The 14,516-nt window shown below is 43.1% G+C and overlaps 1 protein-coding gene across 7 annotated transcripts in view; it reads right to left on the bottom strand.

Moving 5' to 3' along the window:
* Positions 1-14,516, bottom strand: part of MICAL2 (microtubule associated monooxygenase, calponin and LIM domain containing 2) — a 144,641-nt gene that overhangs the window by 32,109 nt on the left and 98,016 nt on the right. For all 7 annotated transcript variants that reach the window (XM_083724321.1, XM_083724320.1, XM_083724319.1 and 4 more), the window contains 3 exons: positions 7,857-8,046; positions 4,885-5,057; positions 2,049-2,126 (listed from right to left, as the gene is read on the bottom strand). In XM_083724321.1, the coding sequence (XP_083580447.1) occupies positions 2,049-2,126; positions 4,885-5,057; positions 7,857-8,046 (441 nt within the window). The remainder of the gene's footprint in view (positions 1-2,048; positions 2,127-4,884; positions 5,058-7,856; positions 8,047-14,516) is intronic.

A 14,516-nucleotide genomic window follows, 5' to 3' on the forward strand; every position in this document is an offset into this window, starting at 1 on the left:
CAACAGAAAAACTGTTCCTGTTTGTTTGTTTGATTGACTGATCCAGTTTAAAGGCTTATTTGAATATTACGTGACTGCACTTCTAGCCAGATTCTGGAAGAGAGTACAGGTCCCCTTATTTTTACATTGACATCATGAAATACGCTCACTTAAGGGGGAAAAAAGTGAACTGAACTTACGCACGCACACACTGGCCTGGGTGACAAGTCCGTGTTGAAGATTCTGGTTTCTAAACACACTGAATTTTATAAAGATATTAAAACCACAGCTTTTCAGACAACGGCGGGTGGAGGTGGTGAATCAAAATACTGTGGTTGGGGCAGGAGCTGGTTTCTGTCAGTAGATGGGTTTTGCTATTTTCTTAAAATTCACTCATCTCCTTCTGGTGGGCTGTTAGCTCCCTCTGGAGATTCATCACCAGACCCACATGGGAGGTTTACACACATAGATAGGCAAAGCTTTAAACAAATGTGTAAATGAGCAAGCTGCAAAAGGAGCTGGCAGTAGGCTTGCTCCCCACCTACCCTTAAAAGATTGTTAAAGTTTTGCCTCTTGTTAGTTTTTAACCAGTAGGCAAAGGCACAGCTATACAAAAACAGGTCTTACAAACTTCGGTAGAAGAGGAAGAAACTACAGAAAAGGAGAAGAAAATAGAAACTAATTGTGGAAACTACAGTCAGGATTATTACTTTTAATGCCATTATTATTATTATTATTATTATTATTATTATTATTATTATTATTAACAACAACAACAGCATTATTATTATAGGAAGTGGGCTCTGGCAAGTTCTCACAATTACTGTGCCTAATAATAATAATAATAATAATAATAAATTATTTACACCCCAGCCACTCTGGGCAGCTCCCAACAGAATATTATAAACACAATAAAACATCATACATTAAAACTTCCCTAAGCAGGGCTGCCTTCAGATGTCTTCTAAAAGTCAGATAGTTGTTTATTTCCTTGACATCTGGTGGGAGGGTGTTCCACAGGGCGGGCGCCACTACCAAGAAGACCCTCTGCCTGGTTCCCTGTAGCTTCGCTTCTCGCAGTGAGGGAACCGCCAGAAGGCCCTTGGAGCTGAACCTCAGTGTCTGGGCTGAATGATGGGGGTGGAGACGCTCCTTCAGGTATACTGGACCAAGGCCGTTTAGGGCTTTAAAGGTCAGCACCAACACTTTGAATTGTGCTCGCAAATGTATTGGGAGCCAATGCAGATCTCTCAGGACTGGTGTTATATAGTCCTGGCGGCCACTCCCAGTCACCAGTCTAGCTGCCGCATTCTGGATTAGTTGTAGTTTCCAGGTCACCTTCAAAGGTAGAATGCATTGCAGAAGCCGAATAACAGCTTCAGAGATTGTATGTAGCTGTGCTAACCAAATGGGCATGCCACTTGCTCAAAGATCCAATTGTGTCCCCGGATGCTGAGAGGTCCACATGTACATAGTAGAAGACAGACCACAGGCAAGAGATACCTGAGCAGTATCACAAGAACACAGGAATCTGTATTACACCAAATCAGATCATTGGCCCATCTAGGGCAGCAGCTTTCTGGGGTTTCAAACTGGAGACATTCCTAACCTGACTTAGAGATATCAGGAATTGAAGCTGGGACCTTCTGTTGTAAGAGTATAAGAAGAGTATTGCAGGATTAGGCCAGTGGGCCCATCTAGCACAGGAGGTAGTTGTCACAGACACCAACCAGATACCTCCGGAAGCCCAAATGCAGGACCCAAGCAAAGCAACACTCTCCCCTCCAGCACTTGGCATTCAGAAGCTAGTGGAAGCAGAACATAGGCATCAGGATTAGGGGCCATGGATAGCCTTCTGCAAGCAAGGCAGATGCTCCTCCACTGATGCTGTTGGACTCCAACTTCTAACACATGTATGTTTTGCAGACGCAGGATGGGCCAGAAGCGAGAACCAATCATGTGACTATCATTCATTTGAAACCCCAGCAGGGGAAAACCTCATGAGGAAAGGGATTTGGAGCAGGGAACCAGTGGAAAGGAAAACAGTTAAGACCCATTCTAAATCTTACTTGACTGAATTTTCTTCTTCCAGTTTTGGTACTTTTTCGATGCAGAAGGTTCTCGAAGACTCTGGGCTCGTTGAAGAGCTAAAGAGATGGAAAAGGACACTTTCAAATGGTCCATTTGAAAAAGATTTAAAACAATATATTGAATGAATAGAGGTTTCACTAAGGGGTCAAGCAACTGTATGTCCTTTTGTGCTTCCATTCCCTGCCCTGGAAGTGAAATTCCATGGTTCCAAGAATAGTATATCCCACCCCCCACCCCCCGCCCTGAGCTACTGTAACACATTGGCAATTCCAAATCAAACACCAAACAATCTCTAGATCTGCACTATCTAGATCAGACATTTCCCATTAGTAACTTATATACATGCAAAAAAAAACAAAAAACAGCAGGGTTAAAGCACTTTTCAGTTGCAATCCAGTATACACACTGGGAGTAAGTCTTCCAGGACGTAATAGGATGTACTTCTGAATAAATATATACAGTGGAACCATGGTTCCCGAATGTCTTAGTTGCCGAACAAATCGGCTCCTGAATGCCGCAAACCCAGAAGTAAGTGTTCCAGTTTGCAAATGTTTTTCGGAAGCCGAACATCCGACGCAGCTTCCGCCTTGGTTTTCGAATGGTTTCAGGAGTTGAATGGACTCCCAGAAGAGATTAAGTTTGAGAACCAAGGTACCGCTGTACAGAGTTGCATCCAGAGGTGTGTTTTTTCTCAGCCGGAACTCAGTTCCGGCACCTCTCAGGTGGGCACCATTCCCATTCTAAGAGAGCAAGAGTGACCTCTGGCACACCTTTCCCCAGAAAAACAGCACTGGTTGCATCTTTAGTGTCATCTGAAAAGGCCTTCATTTTAAGCAGTAGAGCAGAGGCAGGAAACCTTCTTGCCTCTGGATATTGTTTGGACTACTAGCTCCCACCATCCCCTGACCATTGGGTGATGCTGGGTGATGCTGATGGAAGCTGAAGTCCAGCACCATCTAGAGAGGCACAGCTTCTGCTTCTCATCCCTGCCAGCAGAGTATATAGTTAAGATTTCTGTTTTTCAAGCATAGGTTTACAGTCAGCAACTTGAAAGACCAAGCAGGCATGCAGATCAATATGAAAGTGCCTATTAACCACTAGAGGGCAACGTTCACCAACCAGTGTTTCCTCAGAAAGTGCCACTTCTCAACTCCTTGGAATTGCTGTTCAACTTTTAAATGATTAACTTTCACAGAATCCTGCGTCACAAGAGCTTGTTTTGTGCACTGCAGATTCTATGGCTCTTATTGTTTCTCTTCCTTGTGGGCTTTCATATAACTGAGGGAGAAAATGTAACATTTGTCTTTCTCTGCAGAAGTTATTTATCACCATGACCATTCCCATGGGAATATGCAGAGCACAATAAACAGAACTCTTCCAATATGCTTCAGGAAAAAGCTAGTTGCACTGCGCAGGCAAACAAACAATGAAAGTAAGAAAGCATATGCAACAGAGCCGCGGGGGTGGAACGGAGATATAAAAGGCAACTAAGGAGCAAAAAAGGGAGAAAATACATGATGTACCATGTGACCCTGTCAATGACAATGAAGAGTTTGGAGGTAAGATAACAGCAAGCTAAGAGGAACATTTGTAACATAGATTGATCTTGAGAAGGAAAGTTGAGCTTTGTTTGGCCAAAACAAAGTAAGGGGAAGAGAAAGGCTTCTGCTGTTATTACACATGGTCCTCTTCAGCTGGACACCTCTTCAGTTCCCTGTTGCATTTCCAAAGATAACCGTTATTCAAACAGCAATTTAATTCATACAAGGCTCTTTGCCTGGGGTGCTTGGATTAAAATATTGCCTTTTTTATCAAGTTATTGTTCTGCAAATTTATGTTTGCAATGTGCTGTCAGAGCAAAAAACCGAATTAACCTCCACTTGATATTTCTCTGAACAATTTCACATCAAAGGCAACTGGAGAAGCCTGTGGTTGCAGAGCGGTTACAGGTCACAATGAAAAACCTTGGTCTTTTGAAATGAAACAAGGATAAAAATGAAATAATGGAAAAATAAAGGAATGAAACCTATTCAGGATTCTATCAGTATTATTGTGTTTAATGACACTTACCTTGCAACCATGCAAATTGAGGCCTATGCATTTTTGCAGTGTTGCGTTCAGTTGTTTGGATGTATTCTGTGATGTTTTTCTTTTTAATTCCACAATCCCCTCCCCACTCTCTAGAGCAGGTGTGGGGAGCCATTGGCCCTCCAGATGTTGCTGAACTACACCTCCCATCGGCAGCAGCAAGCACAGCCAGTGGCCTGTGATGATGTGAGTTGCAGTTCATCAACATTTGAAGGGTCACAGGTTCCCTACTTCTGCTCTTGAGTATTGGTGGGTATCCTATGATCACCAAGATGTTACTGGACTACAGTTCCCATTATACCTGACCTTTGGCCATATTGGCTGGGACTGACGGGAGCTGTAGTTCAGAAGTACCTGGAGGGCCTAGGGTTCCCCAGCAGTGCTTTAGAGTAACAGTCCCTCTGGCCGCCATTGGCTGTGTCACAGTGGAATCTGGTTAGAGTGGTCAGTTACCAAAGATGACAGGATCATGAACTGTTAATAGTTCTGGAGCTAGGCATTTCAGAAGATCCAACTTACTCTATTAAAGGTGCTGGAGGTCCAGCCCCTTCCCCTCTTGGCTACCGTAGGTGTGGGCAAGCTAAGGCCAAGCTCCTAAAAGCTTTGGGAAATTTGGAATCCCAACATTCACAAGTTGCACAGTTAAATCCAATCACTCTCTGGACAACAACAGCTTTTGAATGACCCCTTGATGGCGTGAATGGATTGAGTCATTACAGAACTTGCCATTTGCAGCCTTGGACTTTTCATGGCCTTCTTCCTTCTTCCCCAAGCTTGTGTTCCGCAACAGAGGCTTTCGTAGGGACGGGGCACTGGTCCTTGGCTCAGGCAATGGGGACAGCCCTTCATCACTTTCAGAGATAGATGTGTCCCCATCAAAATCAGGCTCTAGATCTGAGCTAAGAAGCAAAAAAGAGAAAGACCTGTCACAATAATAGCATATGGCCAGCAAGTGGAACAAAACTGCCCGTCAAATATTTCACAGCTGCACTTCTGTCTTCATAAGCATGGGTCAATGGAAAGTGCTGAGCAGTTGCAACTTAAATATTCACAGTAGCTTAACACTGATTGCAAAGGCACTAGCTTCTTCAATTACTTTTAGCACTTTCCAGGAATTTGAGGCAGTCTGAATTTAATGCAGAAATCTGTTTCATGCCATAGATATTTTTACTAAGCTTGATGGGAACCCATGAGTTTCTTCATTGGTAAAGGTAAAGGTACCCTTCCCCTTACGGGCCAGTCGTGTCCGACTCTAGGGTTGTGCGCCCATCTCACTTAAGAGGCCAGAGGCCAGCGCTGTCCGGAGACACTTCCGGGTCATTAGATAAAAGTATTTATCTACTTGCACCCAGGGGTGATTTCGAACTGCTATTCTTCATCGGTACATGTGGGCTTTTCTTATGCCACAGGACACATTCTCTTAGAGATGCATGGATCTGTCAGCCTCTGTTTCTCTCAGCTTCTCTTTCCCCCAATTTTTTTTTTTGGGGGGTGTTAAAAGAACTCAAGAAAATTGATCAGCGTTTCAGTGTGAACTTCTCCTAATTTACCCGCTTTTGTGTGCAATTTTGCCTAATACACACATTTTTGCAAGTCAATTTCCCTTAATGTGTTTTCTACGTTATTTTCTATGCTATTTTAATTAGTATATGCATCCCCCCCTTTACTCAAATACATGCATTTTTGTACACATTACTTCGCTGGAGAAATGTGAATTTTGAAAGATGTCTGTGTTTTAATTCACTGTTGTTTCAGAAAGTCCAAACTGGTGTCATGGTGGGAGACACCAGCTGGGGAACCCTTAAGGGAAGATGGTTCAGAGCCTGGGAATTGGTGGTGGGAGGATGATGAGTGGTCAGAGGAAGAAGAGGGAGCAGACTGGGAGGAGGAGGTGTTGGAAATGGAAGAGGCAACAGGGCTTAGTGAGCAGGAAGAGGCTGTAGCAGACAGCAGTCCAGACTCAGAGGCAGAAGCAGAGGCTGGAGAGCAGGGTTGGGGGGCAGCAAGACAGATATGAGACAGGCTACTAAAGATGCCAGGGGGTGTCCCCATTCTGCTTTGACCTGCTCTCATCCCCCTGGTCTCCCTGAAACTGAAGAGGCATGAAGAGGGCAGAGCAAAGACAGGCAAGACAATGGAGCCTCAGATTGCTTGGGAAGAAATCGAAGGAGGTGACTTAGGGAGCTATGGGAAGGTGGGGACCATCAGTCTCACAATTGCCTCTTTGGGGCAAGACTTACTGGGAAGAGTTGCTGTGCTCATTAGGCCTGAGCTGTTTCTTTGAGTAAAGTGTTAACTTCACTGACATCTTGTGAGTTACTGCTGACCTGTTCCTGACACCCACCCTGACATCAGGTAGGTTCACTTTTAAATGCAAACTGAATTGAATTTCTCTCCTTTCCTTACATCGTCTAAGCTTCCCAGTTGCTCTCCACTTCAACAAGCGGGACAGTTTTCATGTCATGGCACCTTCAGAGCACTCTGAGATTCCCCTCCTCCCTACAAAATGTTCCCTTGTTGTATCAATTTGCAGTGCCTCAGGAAGTTTTTACGTCAATGTTTCTATGCTTCAAGTTTGACAGTTCTCATGTCTTGACACTTCCAGAGCACTCCAAGATCCTCCTGCCACCAGAATGGTCAATTTGCAATGCAATGCAATGTCTCACCAGTTCCAATAATTGGTCCTCCCATTTGCTTCTATATTTTCATCACAAACACCCCAAAAAAAGAGTTATGCATTTATTTTATTTTGGAAATGAATATAGAATGCAAGAATTTGGAATAGAAGCAAAGGCATACTTTTAATTGCTGTACCACTAGCATTCTCTATTTGTATAGAACTCTTTCATGTTTGACGTTTTATTGTGCTTTTAATTCTGTTGGGAGCCGCCCAGAGTGGCTGGAGAAACCCAGCCAGATGGGTAGGGTATAAATAAAGTATTATTATTATTATTATTATTATTATTATTATTATTATTATTAATATTTATGAAAACTGTGTACACAAGTTTTGCTTGTTCTCAGGGGCTATTTATTAAGTTAAAAAATCTTATTTCCCCCCCATTTTTTTGCTCCTAGTCATATTTTCTACATTTTAGCCAATGTCCAATCCCTTTTTTCATAAAACTTTGCTATCTTTGGGTTTTGGATGGTTCTTCAGACCAGGGGAGCTGCAATAAATGGACCTAGTGTGCTCCCCTCCAGATGTTGTTGGACTCTGTGTCCCATCAGTCCCAGCCAGCAAGGCCAGTGGTGATGGATGATGTGAGTTTTAGTCCACTTCAGCCACCTTTGAGCGAAAGTAATTAAAGTGCAAAACAGGGCAGGACTTCTTCATATTTAGGCAATGAAAATCATGGCCTAGAATGTGCTACTTCCCTGAAAACTCTAATAGTGTAATTTTTATAAGAGGCAGAACCAGTCTTGATTCAATTAAATCCCTCTCCCCAAAGCACTGACTCAGAACTTTGTGTAGGATGTAAATATTTCCTGCAAGTTAATCATATGCCCACAAGAGGTTCAAGGCAGCTGTAAAAAATAATGTTCCTGGTGCATCATCCTTCCTTCCCCCATACCACCTCCTGTGTTTATTTTAACAAACAGACTTTACAATGCATGCGTTTTCCTAAACCATGTTTTCTCCTTCCTGCTGGGAAATAGGCTGGTTTCACTTCCCAAATCCAAGCATCCCAAAATACCTGCTTCCATCACTGGTCACCATAACCCGGACAGCCAGAAGGTTGTTTTCCGTCATCTCTTCCTCTGGGATAACTCTTACCAAGGCCCACTCAGAGGACACAGAGGAGCACCTGCCTCTGAAGTCAAGCTCAGGGACGTTCTTGGACTTCTTTGGAGATGCTGGTCCATCTTTTGGATAGTTAAAGCAATCTACAGGAAAGATAAAAGAAATGAAAATATGCCACATTGTATTAATGTATTTAGTGACATTGAGTCATTTCTTCAGATATGGTATTGCTACAGTAAAAGACTGTGCAATGTTTCAAACTCTGCCATTTTGGAAGAAATCAACTCTGGGAAGCCGGACAGTTTTGCAGAATACCAAACGTTCTCAGTTCAAAGAGAGTCCTAGGGACAGTCAGTGCATGGAAAATCTCATTGAGTGATGGAATTGGCCCACAATAGATATGAACGGTGCTATTTATGTGACTGCAATAGCCTAGAATATGTTGCTTGTGCAGAAAGTTGGTATATGGTCCACTGAAATAACTGATAGTTTGTTGGGCTTCTTTACAGAAAAATTGAGAGGCAAAGGTTGCTAAATCAGATAAATTTAGCCCCACTAGAACTTTCTTTCTTTCTTTCTTTCTTTCTTTCTTTCTTTCTTTCTTTCTTTCTTTCTTTCTTTCACTTAGTCACTTCTCTCTCTCTCTCTCTCTCTCTCTCTCTCCCCCTCTCTCCCTCTCTCTCCTCTCTCTCTTGCAAAAGCAACTCAGACTGACTTACAACAACAAAGCCATGCAACAAAATGACTTTGGTTCAGATGGGTATTCAGAAGCATGCTGTCTTTGAGAGTTGAGGTAGAACATAACCATCAGGACAGGGGAGCGAACTTGAATAAAATATTGGGGGGGGGGGCAGGTAAGGCCTGTCCTGCATAATCAGCTACATGACACAGTGCACGCACACCATTTGAATAGCAATGTCCTTCAATTTTGGAGGTACCCGGCCCCCTCTAATATTTTATTGGGGGGGACGAAGTCCCCTCAGCCCCTAGGAGTTGGCTCCTATGCACCAGGGTTAGCAGCCACTGCTAGCCTTCACCTCCATGAATTTGTGTAATCTGCTTTTACAGCCATCTAAAGCGGTGGCCTCACTGCCTTTTGTGAGAGCAAACTCTGTAGTTCAACAAGGCACCTTTGTTGAAGTACTTCCTAATTTTTGGCCCAAACCCTCCAACATTCAGCACCATCACATGTCCATGACTTTAGTATTCTGTAGAAAAACTTCTCCATACCTGCTTTCTCCATGCCATGTATAATTTTATACACTCCTGTCATGTCTCCTCTTACTCACATGGAGGCCTGCAGACTATTTTGGGGTGGGGATTCTGTTCGTCATTGCCTACTGGCAAATTCAGGTTTCACAGCTCCAATTCATCTAGCACTCTTGTGTGACAAAACCCAATCCCTGCCCCCACACCAGACTTCTGGAGACAAGGCAAACAATGGGGAATGAACTAGAAAATGAGGGGAAACAGTTGCTTGACACAATATCCTATAACCTCTCTGTGCACAGAACAAATGCTCAATAAACAGGTTGTCTGGAAGCTTCCCATATATAGACTCTGACTCCTAGGGGCTGAGGCAGTTTTGGCCCCCCAAATATTTTCATTTTGAGGCAGCAAGGTCCCCTCGATGTTCAGAGGACATTGCCCGAAGTTGCATTGTCTGAAGAAGCTGATGCCTCTGTCCCCGTGTTGATGGTTTCTCAAGGACCAACATAGGAGGTCAGAACTCTTTGGAAATGTCAAGATGCTCAAAAGGTGACTTGGAGAACAAGTCCTCAGGAACAGTGTGAGTTCATATTAGAACATGCACTGTGAACTAATTGCACATTTGCACACGGAAGACAGGCTAAAGCCAAATAGCAGAAAACAGAACCGTAACCGACAGGGAGGAGGGTTGTGCACAAGGGATTATGACGCAAGCTCAAATGTTTGCCTGTGGGACTGTTTTGAGCAGCTGTTCCATGCCTATAATTATCACAGCACTCTCCTTGCATTCTCAAACTGCCACCCTACATATCTTTTGGCCCGTACACAAAAGGCAAGCTCCTGAAAAGCTCTGCAACTGACAATGGAAACCTATTGCCAAGCTGCCTATCTATAAGCAGAGCCATCATCTGGGACCGAACTGCAACTGTGACACTGACTTGCCCTTCAGATCGTTCATCCTTCCTCTCGCTACCAGTTTCTATTGAAATAAAGGTCATGATCGCAACAGGCTGTGGTATGGCTACTCTGGTCCTTCTGTTCACTGACCTCATGCAGCCAGACTCCTTGTTACAAGTACAGAAAATCTCAGCAGGTCACAGACAAACCCCCTCCCCATCGCTGGTTATTTTGATGCCTTCCTGCTGGCCTCTCCCTCCAAAAGAGAGACATAAAAGGGCTCAGTTTATAAAAACAGGTGAAAGAAGAAGAAGAAGAAAAGGAGGGAAAATCAATTCTCAGTGGCAGATGTGATTTTCAAGAAAAGTATAACCTACTGTTCCAACACAATTAAGGAGCCTCACCAATGTTGAGCATGAACTTGATTCAGGCTGGAAAGAGTTTAGGAGGGTCTTTGAGAGACATTCATTGTCAGAAGGTGGGATAAAAACATAGCCAAGAAACTAAATATACCTGCACACTTCAGTTCCATTGAGATCAGTGTGCTCAGTGTGTCCTACACTTTGCCTAGATTGCATGGATGGAACACTAAACCTCTACAGAACCATGATAGTCATCCCTATATTTATATTCTGCCTTTCTTCCATCACAGAACCCAAGGTGGTCCCCTCGCATGTGAATCCCAGGAGGTCAACCATCCAGGAACCGACTAGTATTGTTTTGTGGGTAGAGTGAATGAGTGTGTAAGTGATTTCATAAAATAGCAGACACAGACTTGCTTAGCTTCAGCAAGGTGAGGCCTCATGTGCTCTCACATCACACCATGGGACATGTACCAGGACCTATGTCCTGGTAGTATAAACCTCATTGAATTCAGTGAGTCTGCTGCTAGCAGAGCATTTGGAGTAGAGAGATCCAGATTAGGAAACACATGGCCAAGTACGGTACTCCTTAAAGAACCCAAGTATCTCTTTAATTGATTAAACTCTATAGAGTAGAACTTCAAGGATAGGAAATTCAGTTATTCAGACTGCATGCATTCATTTTATGGGCATATCATAACACTCATATAAATCTGCGTTGCAGTGGAACACTGTACAGGTCTGGTTGAAAAGAACAGTGTAGTGCTGCAGAAGATACAGACAGCCAAAATAATCAGAAGCCTGGAGCACATTCCCAACAAGGAAAGTCCATGTTCCTTTCTGAGAGTTTGTGTTAGTAAATAAGGAAAATAAAGTTATATGAGAGTAGAGAACAGTAGTCAGAGTGAGAAGCAAGTATTTCAGAAGTAGGAATTTCAAACTGTGCTGCAATTCTACAAAATTAGGCAAACTTGCACACCCATACACATGTGTGCACATACTGATTTTGCCAAATTTCTGTAGTTTTTGAGAGCACAAGACACAAAGAATCAGAAGCCTGTTTGTCCATAAAATTACTAGCTACAGTATCCGCCCACTAAAAGCGACACTAGAAATTTGAAATGAGATCTTTATTGCCTCCTGCCATAAAGCCTTTCAGGACCATGGTAAACATGGTGAATAAATGAGAGATGACATCTCTCTGCAGGGAGGGAATCCACAAAGCTGTAAATATCTTTGTCCCAGCAGGACAGACAGAAGCTGGGGTGCTAAGGAGATATTGTTAATTACTTTACAAAGACAGGGTGATTACCAAGAGAGCTGTGCAAATTGCACATAACATTCCATGGGCGAAGGTTGCATTAAATCACAGACTGACTGTGAATTTTTGCATTACACTAATATGCAGAACAGATATGGAAGAGTGCAGAATATACTAACTGTATGCAGAGATTGGCCAATGGTAAAATGCATAGAAGATGACTTCTTTTTCTTTGGCGATTTTTTGTAGCCGAGTAAGATTGTCTTCCATAAACACGGTTTTAACAATGAGTCCATAAGTGACTGTGGAGGCCAATTCTGGACCCACACGTCCTTCCACAGTGGGGACCTTGGTTCCCGGGCGAGAGTTGATCACAGTGTGGATTTGCCAAGCGTGCCTTCCTATTAGCATGTTTCGCCCTTGCATTCTGAGTTTGAGTGTCTTCAAAGTCCATGACACCTTTGGTGTCTTAAACTAATGTTCAAGTTACAGCAAAAATATGTTACTCTGGGATTGGTCTGAATGCACTCACTGGGCAGTGATTCTTCATTCTCACTTTCTATCAAGGCAGGTTGCCTTGAGCATACCTGGGACCTGTAAATAGTCTTGGCAAAGCATTCCAGCTTAATTTGGGTATAACTGTAAACTGTTTATTATTGTTATTGATTTCTATTGATTTATTTGTTTGTTGCTTGTATAGGATATTTTGTTTTTTAATGTTTAATGTTTTATTGTGTTTTTATATATGATGTAAGCAACCCAGAGGGGCTGGGGGAACCCAGCCAGATGGGCAGGATATAAATTAAATTAAATTAAATTAAATTAAATTAAATTAAATTAAATTAAATTAAATTAAATTAAATTATTATTATTATTATTATTATTATTATTACCCTTTTGCTTGCTGTCTACACCTCACCTGCAACTCAAAATAACATGGATGAAGTGAACTGTAGTCTTCAAAGGTTTATCCCAAAATAAATATGTTGATCTTCAGGGCAGCCCGAGATTTTTTAATAATTCTCATTCAAAAGGAGACCAAAGCCCATCTAGTTTGCACTGTGAATTGTCTACACTGACTGGCAGTGATGCTCCAAGACTTCATACAGAGGATATTTCCAGTTCCACCTGTAGATGCCAAGTGCTGAACCTGGGACCTTTTGCATGCAAGACAGATGCTCCCTCCCTTTCTCTCTCCCTCTCTCTCACACACAGGCAGGTTCACGCTTCAATTCTACACTCGCAGGGGGAAAACAGTTCTGTGTAAGGATGCAGCTGGGAATGGAGTGTTGGGAAGGGAAAAGGAAATAAATCAAGCAGCTGAACGGAGGAAGCCCAACTGAAGGCAGGAAAATCTAGATGGGAAAGGAAGCAATATGGTGCAAGAGTGATGCACAGAGATCTGTGCTGCACATGGATTGTCCTTCCTGCCAGACTTTCCTCTTTCTAGGTTTGTGGAGGAGAAACGTTTCCTTTGTGCTCCTTCTATGCATTATATTGACTGCTAATGTCACTTCTCCATTAACATCAGAGAGCAGGAAAGGAAGGAATCCTCATACATGTAACCTAAAGTGAATGAGCCCCATTCCAATGGAGGCAAAACTATATATCAGGAGACTTGCAACAGAGGCTTGTATAAGTCAGACAGGATGTATCAGTATAAGCAGGTTTCCTCAACCTAGCGCCCTCCAGCTTTTCTAGACTACAACTCCCCTCAAACAAAGTCAGTACGGATTCCTATGTTACAGGTGTGCTGGCTGGGGCTGATGGGAGTTGTAGTTCAAAACAGCTGGAAGGTGCCAGGCTGTGGAAGAATGGCAGTATTCATAGGATTTTTATTCTTCTTTGCACATGTGATTCAGTTTGAAACTGAAAAGTACATTCTGTCTGCTTTGAACATCAACTCAACTGGTTTCTAAGGCGCTTGTTCATCCCCTGGGTTGAGGTCCCCACTGTTTTCCTGTTGCTAACACACAAGCTTTGCTTACTTTGCACTGAAAAGGCTGAAAAGAAGCCAAGCACACCCAACAACAAGGAATCACAGCGCAAAATGTTCCCTTGTACAGAACAAGCTGGAGCAGGATAGGCACTGAAAGAAGCACAATATTTTGTTCCCATCAAAAGGAGAACATTGCAAAGCAATGTTTTACTGCACTGGAAAAAATGCAGTTTGTGACTCTTCTGTGGCAGCATGAAATATGTAAGCAGATCACTTTGAGCACACTTTGCAGAACCGCCAGAACACTGAGTGAAAAGGCTGCAACAGGGCTGGGATAAAATGCTGTCATTGCCCCCCCGCCCCGTCATTTGCTATCTCACTATGAAGGCAAGGATGGAGGAGGATACAGTGGTACCTCAGGTTACAGACGCTTCAGGTTACAGACTTTGCTAACCCGGAAGTAGTACCTCGGGTTAAGAACTTTACCTCAGGATGAGAACAGAAATGGCACGGCAGCAGCAGGAGGCCCCATTAGCTAAAGTGGTGCTTCAGGTTAAGAACAGTTTCAGGTTAAGAACAGACCTCCAGAACGAATTAAGTTCTTAACCTGAGGTACCACTGTGTTTTGACACTATTTCAGGGGTGGGGGAGGTGCCTCTTGTTATTGACAACCTTGCTGTTCTTGGAAAAAAAGTTGTTGCTGTTGTTGTTATAGCACAACTCATAAGGAACATAGGAATATCCTGAACACAAGAGCACTCTGTTCACCTGCGATTCGCAGCAACTGGTAGTCAGAAGCATATTGCCACTTTTCAGTGATGGATGACTGGGTACCCTTTTCTTTCTTGCATCTAAAACACTCCTGGAATGATGCTACACCATAACAGAGCATTATTATTATGAAGGGGCTTCAGGGGTGAAGGTGGGGGAAAGTGTCTACTCAAC

This window comes from Podarcis gaigeae, assembly GCF_964106915.1.
Source record: "Podarcis gaigeae genome assembly, chromosome: 1".
NCBI classification, from domain to species: domain Eukaryota; kingdom Metazoa; phylum Chordata; class Lepidosauria; order Squamata; family Lacertidae; genus Podarcis; species Podarcis gaigeae.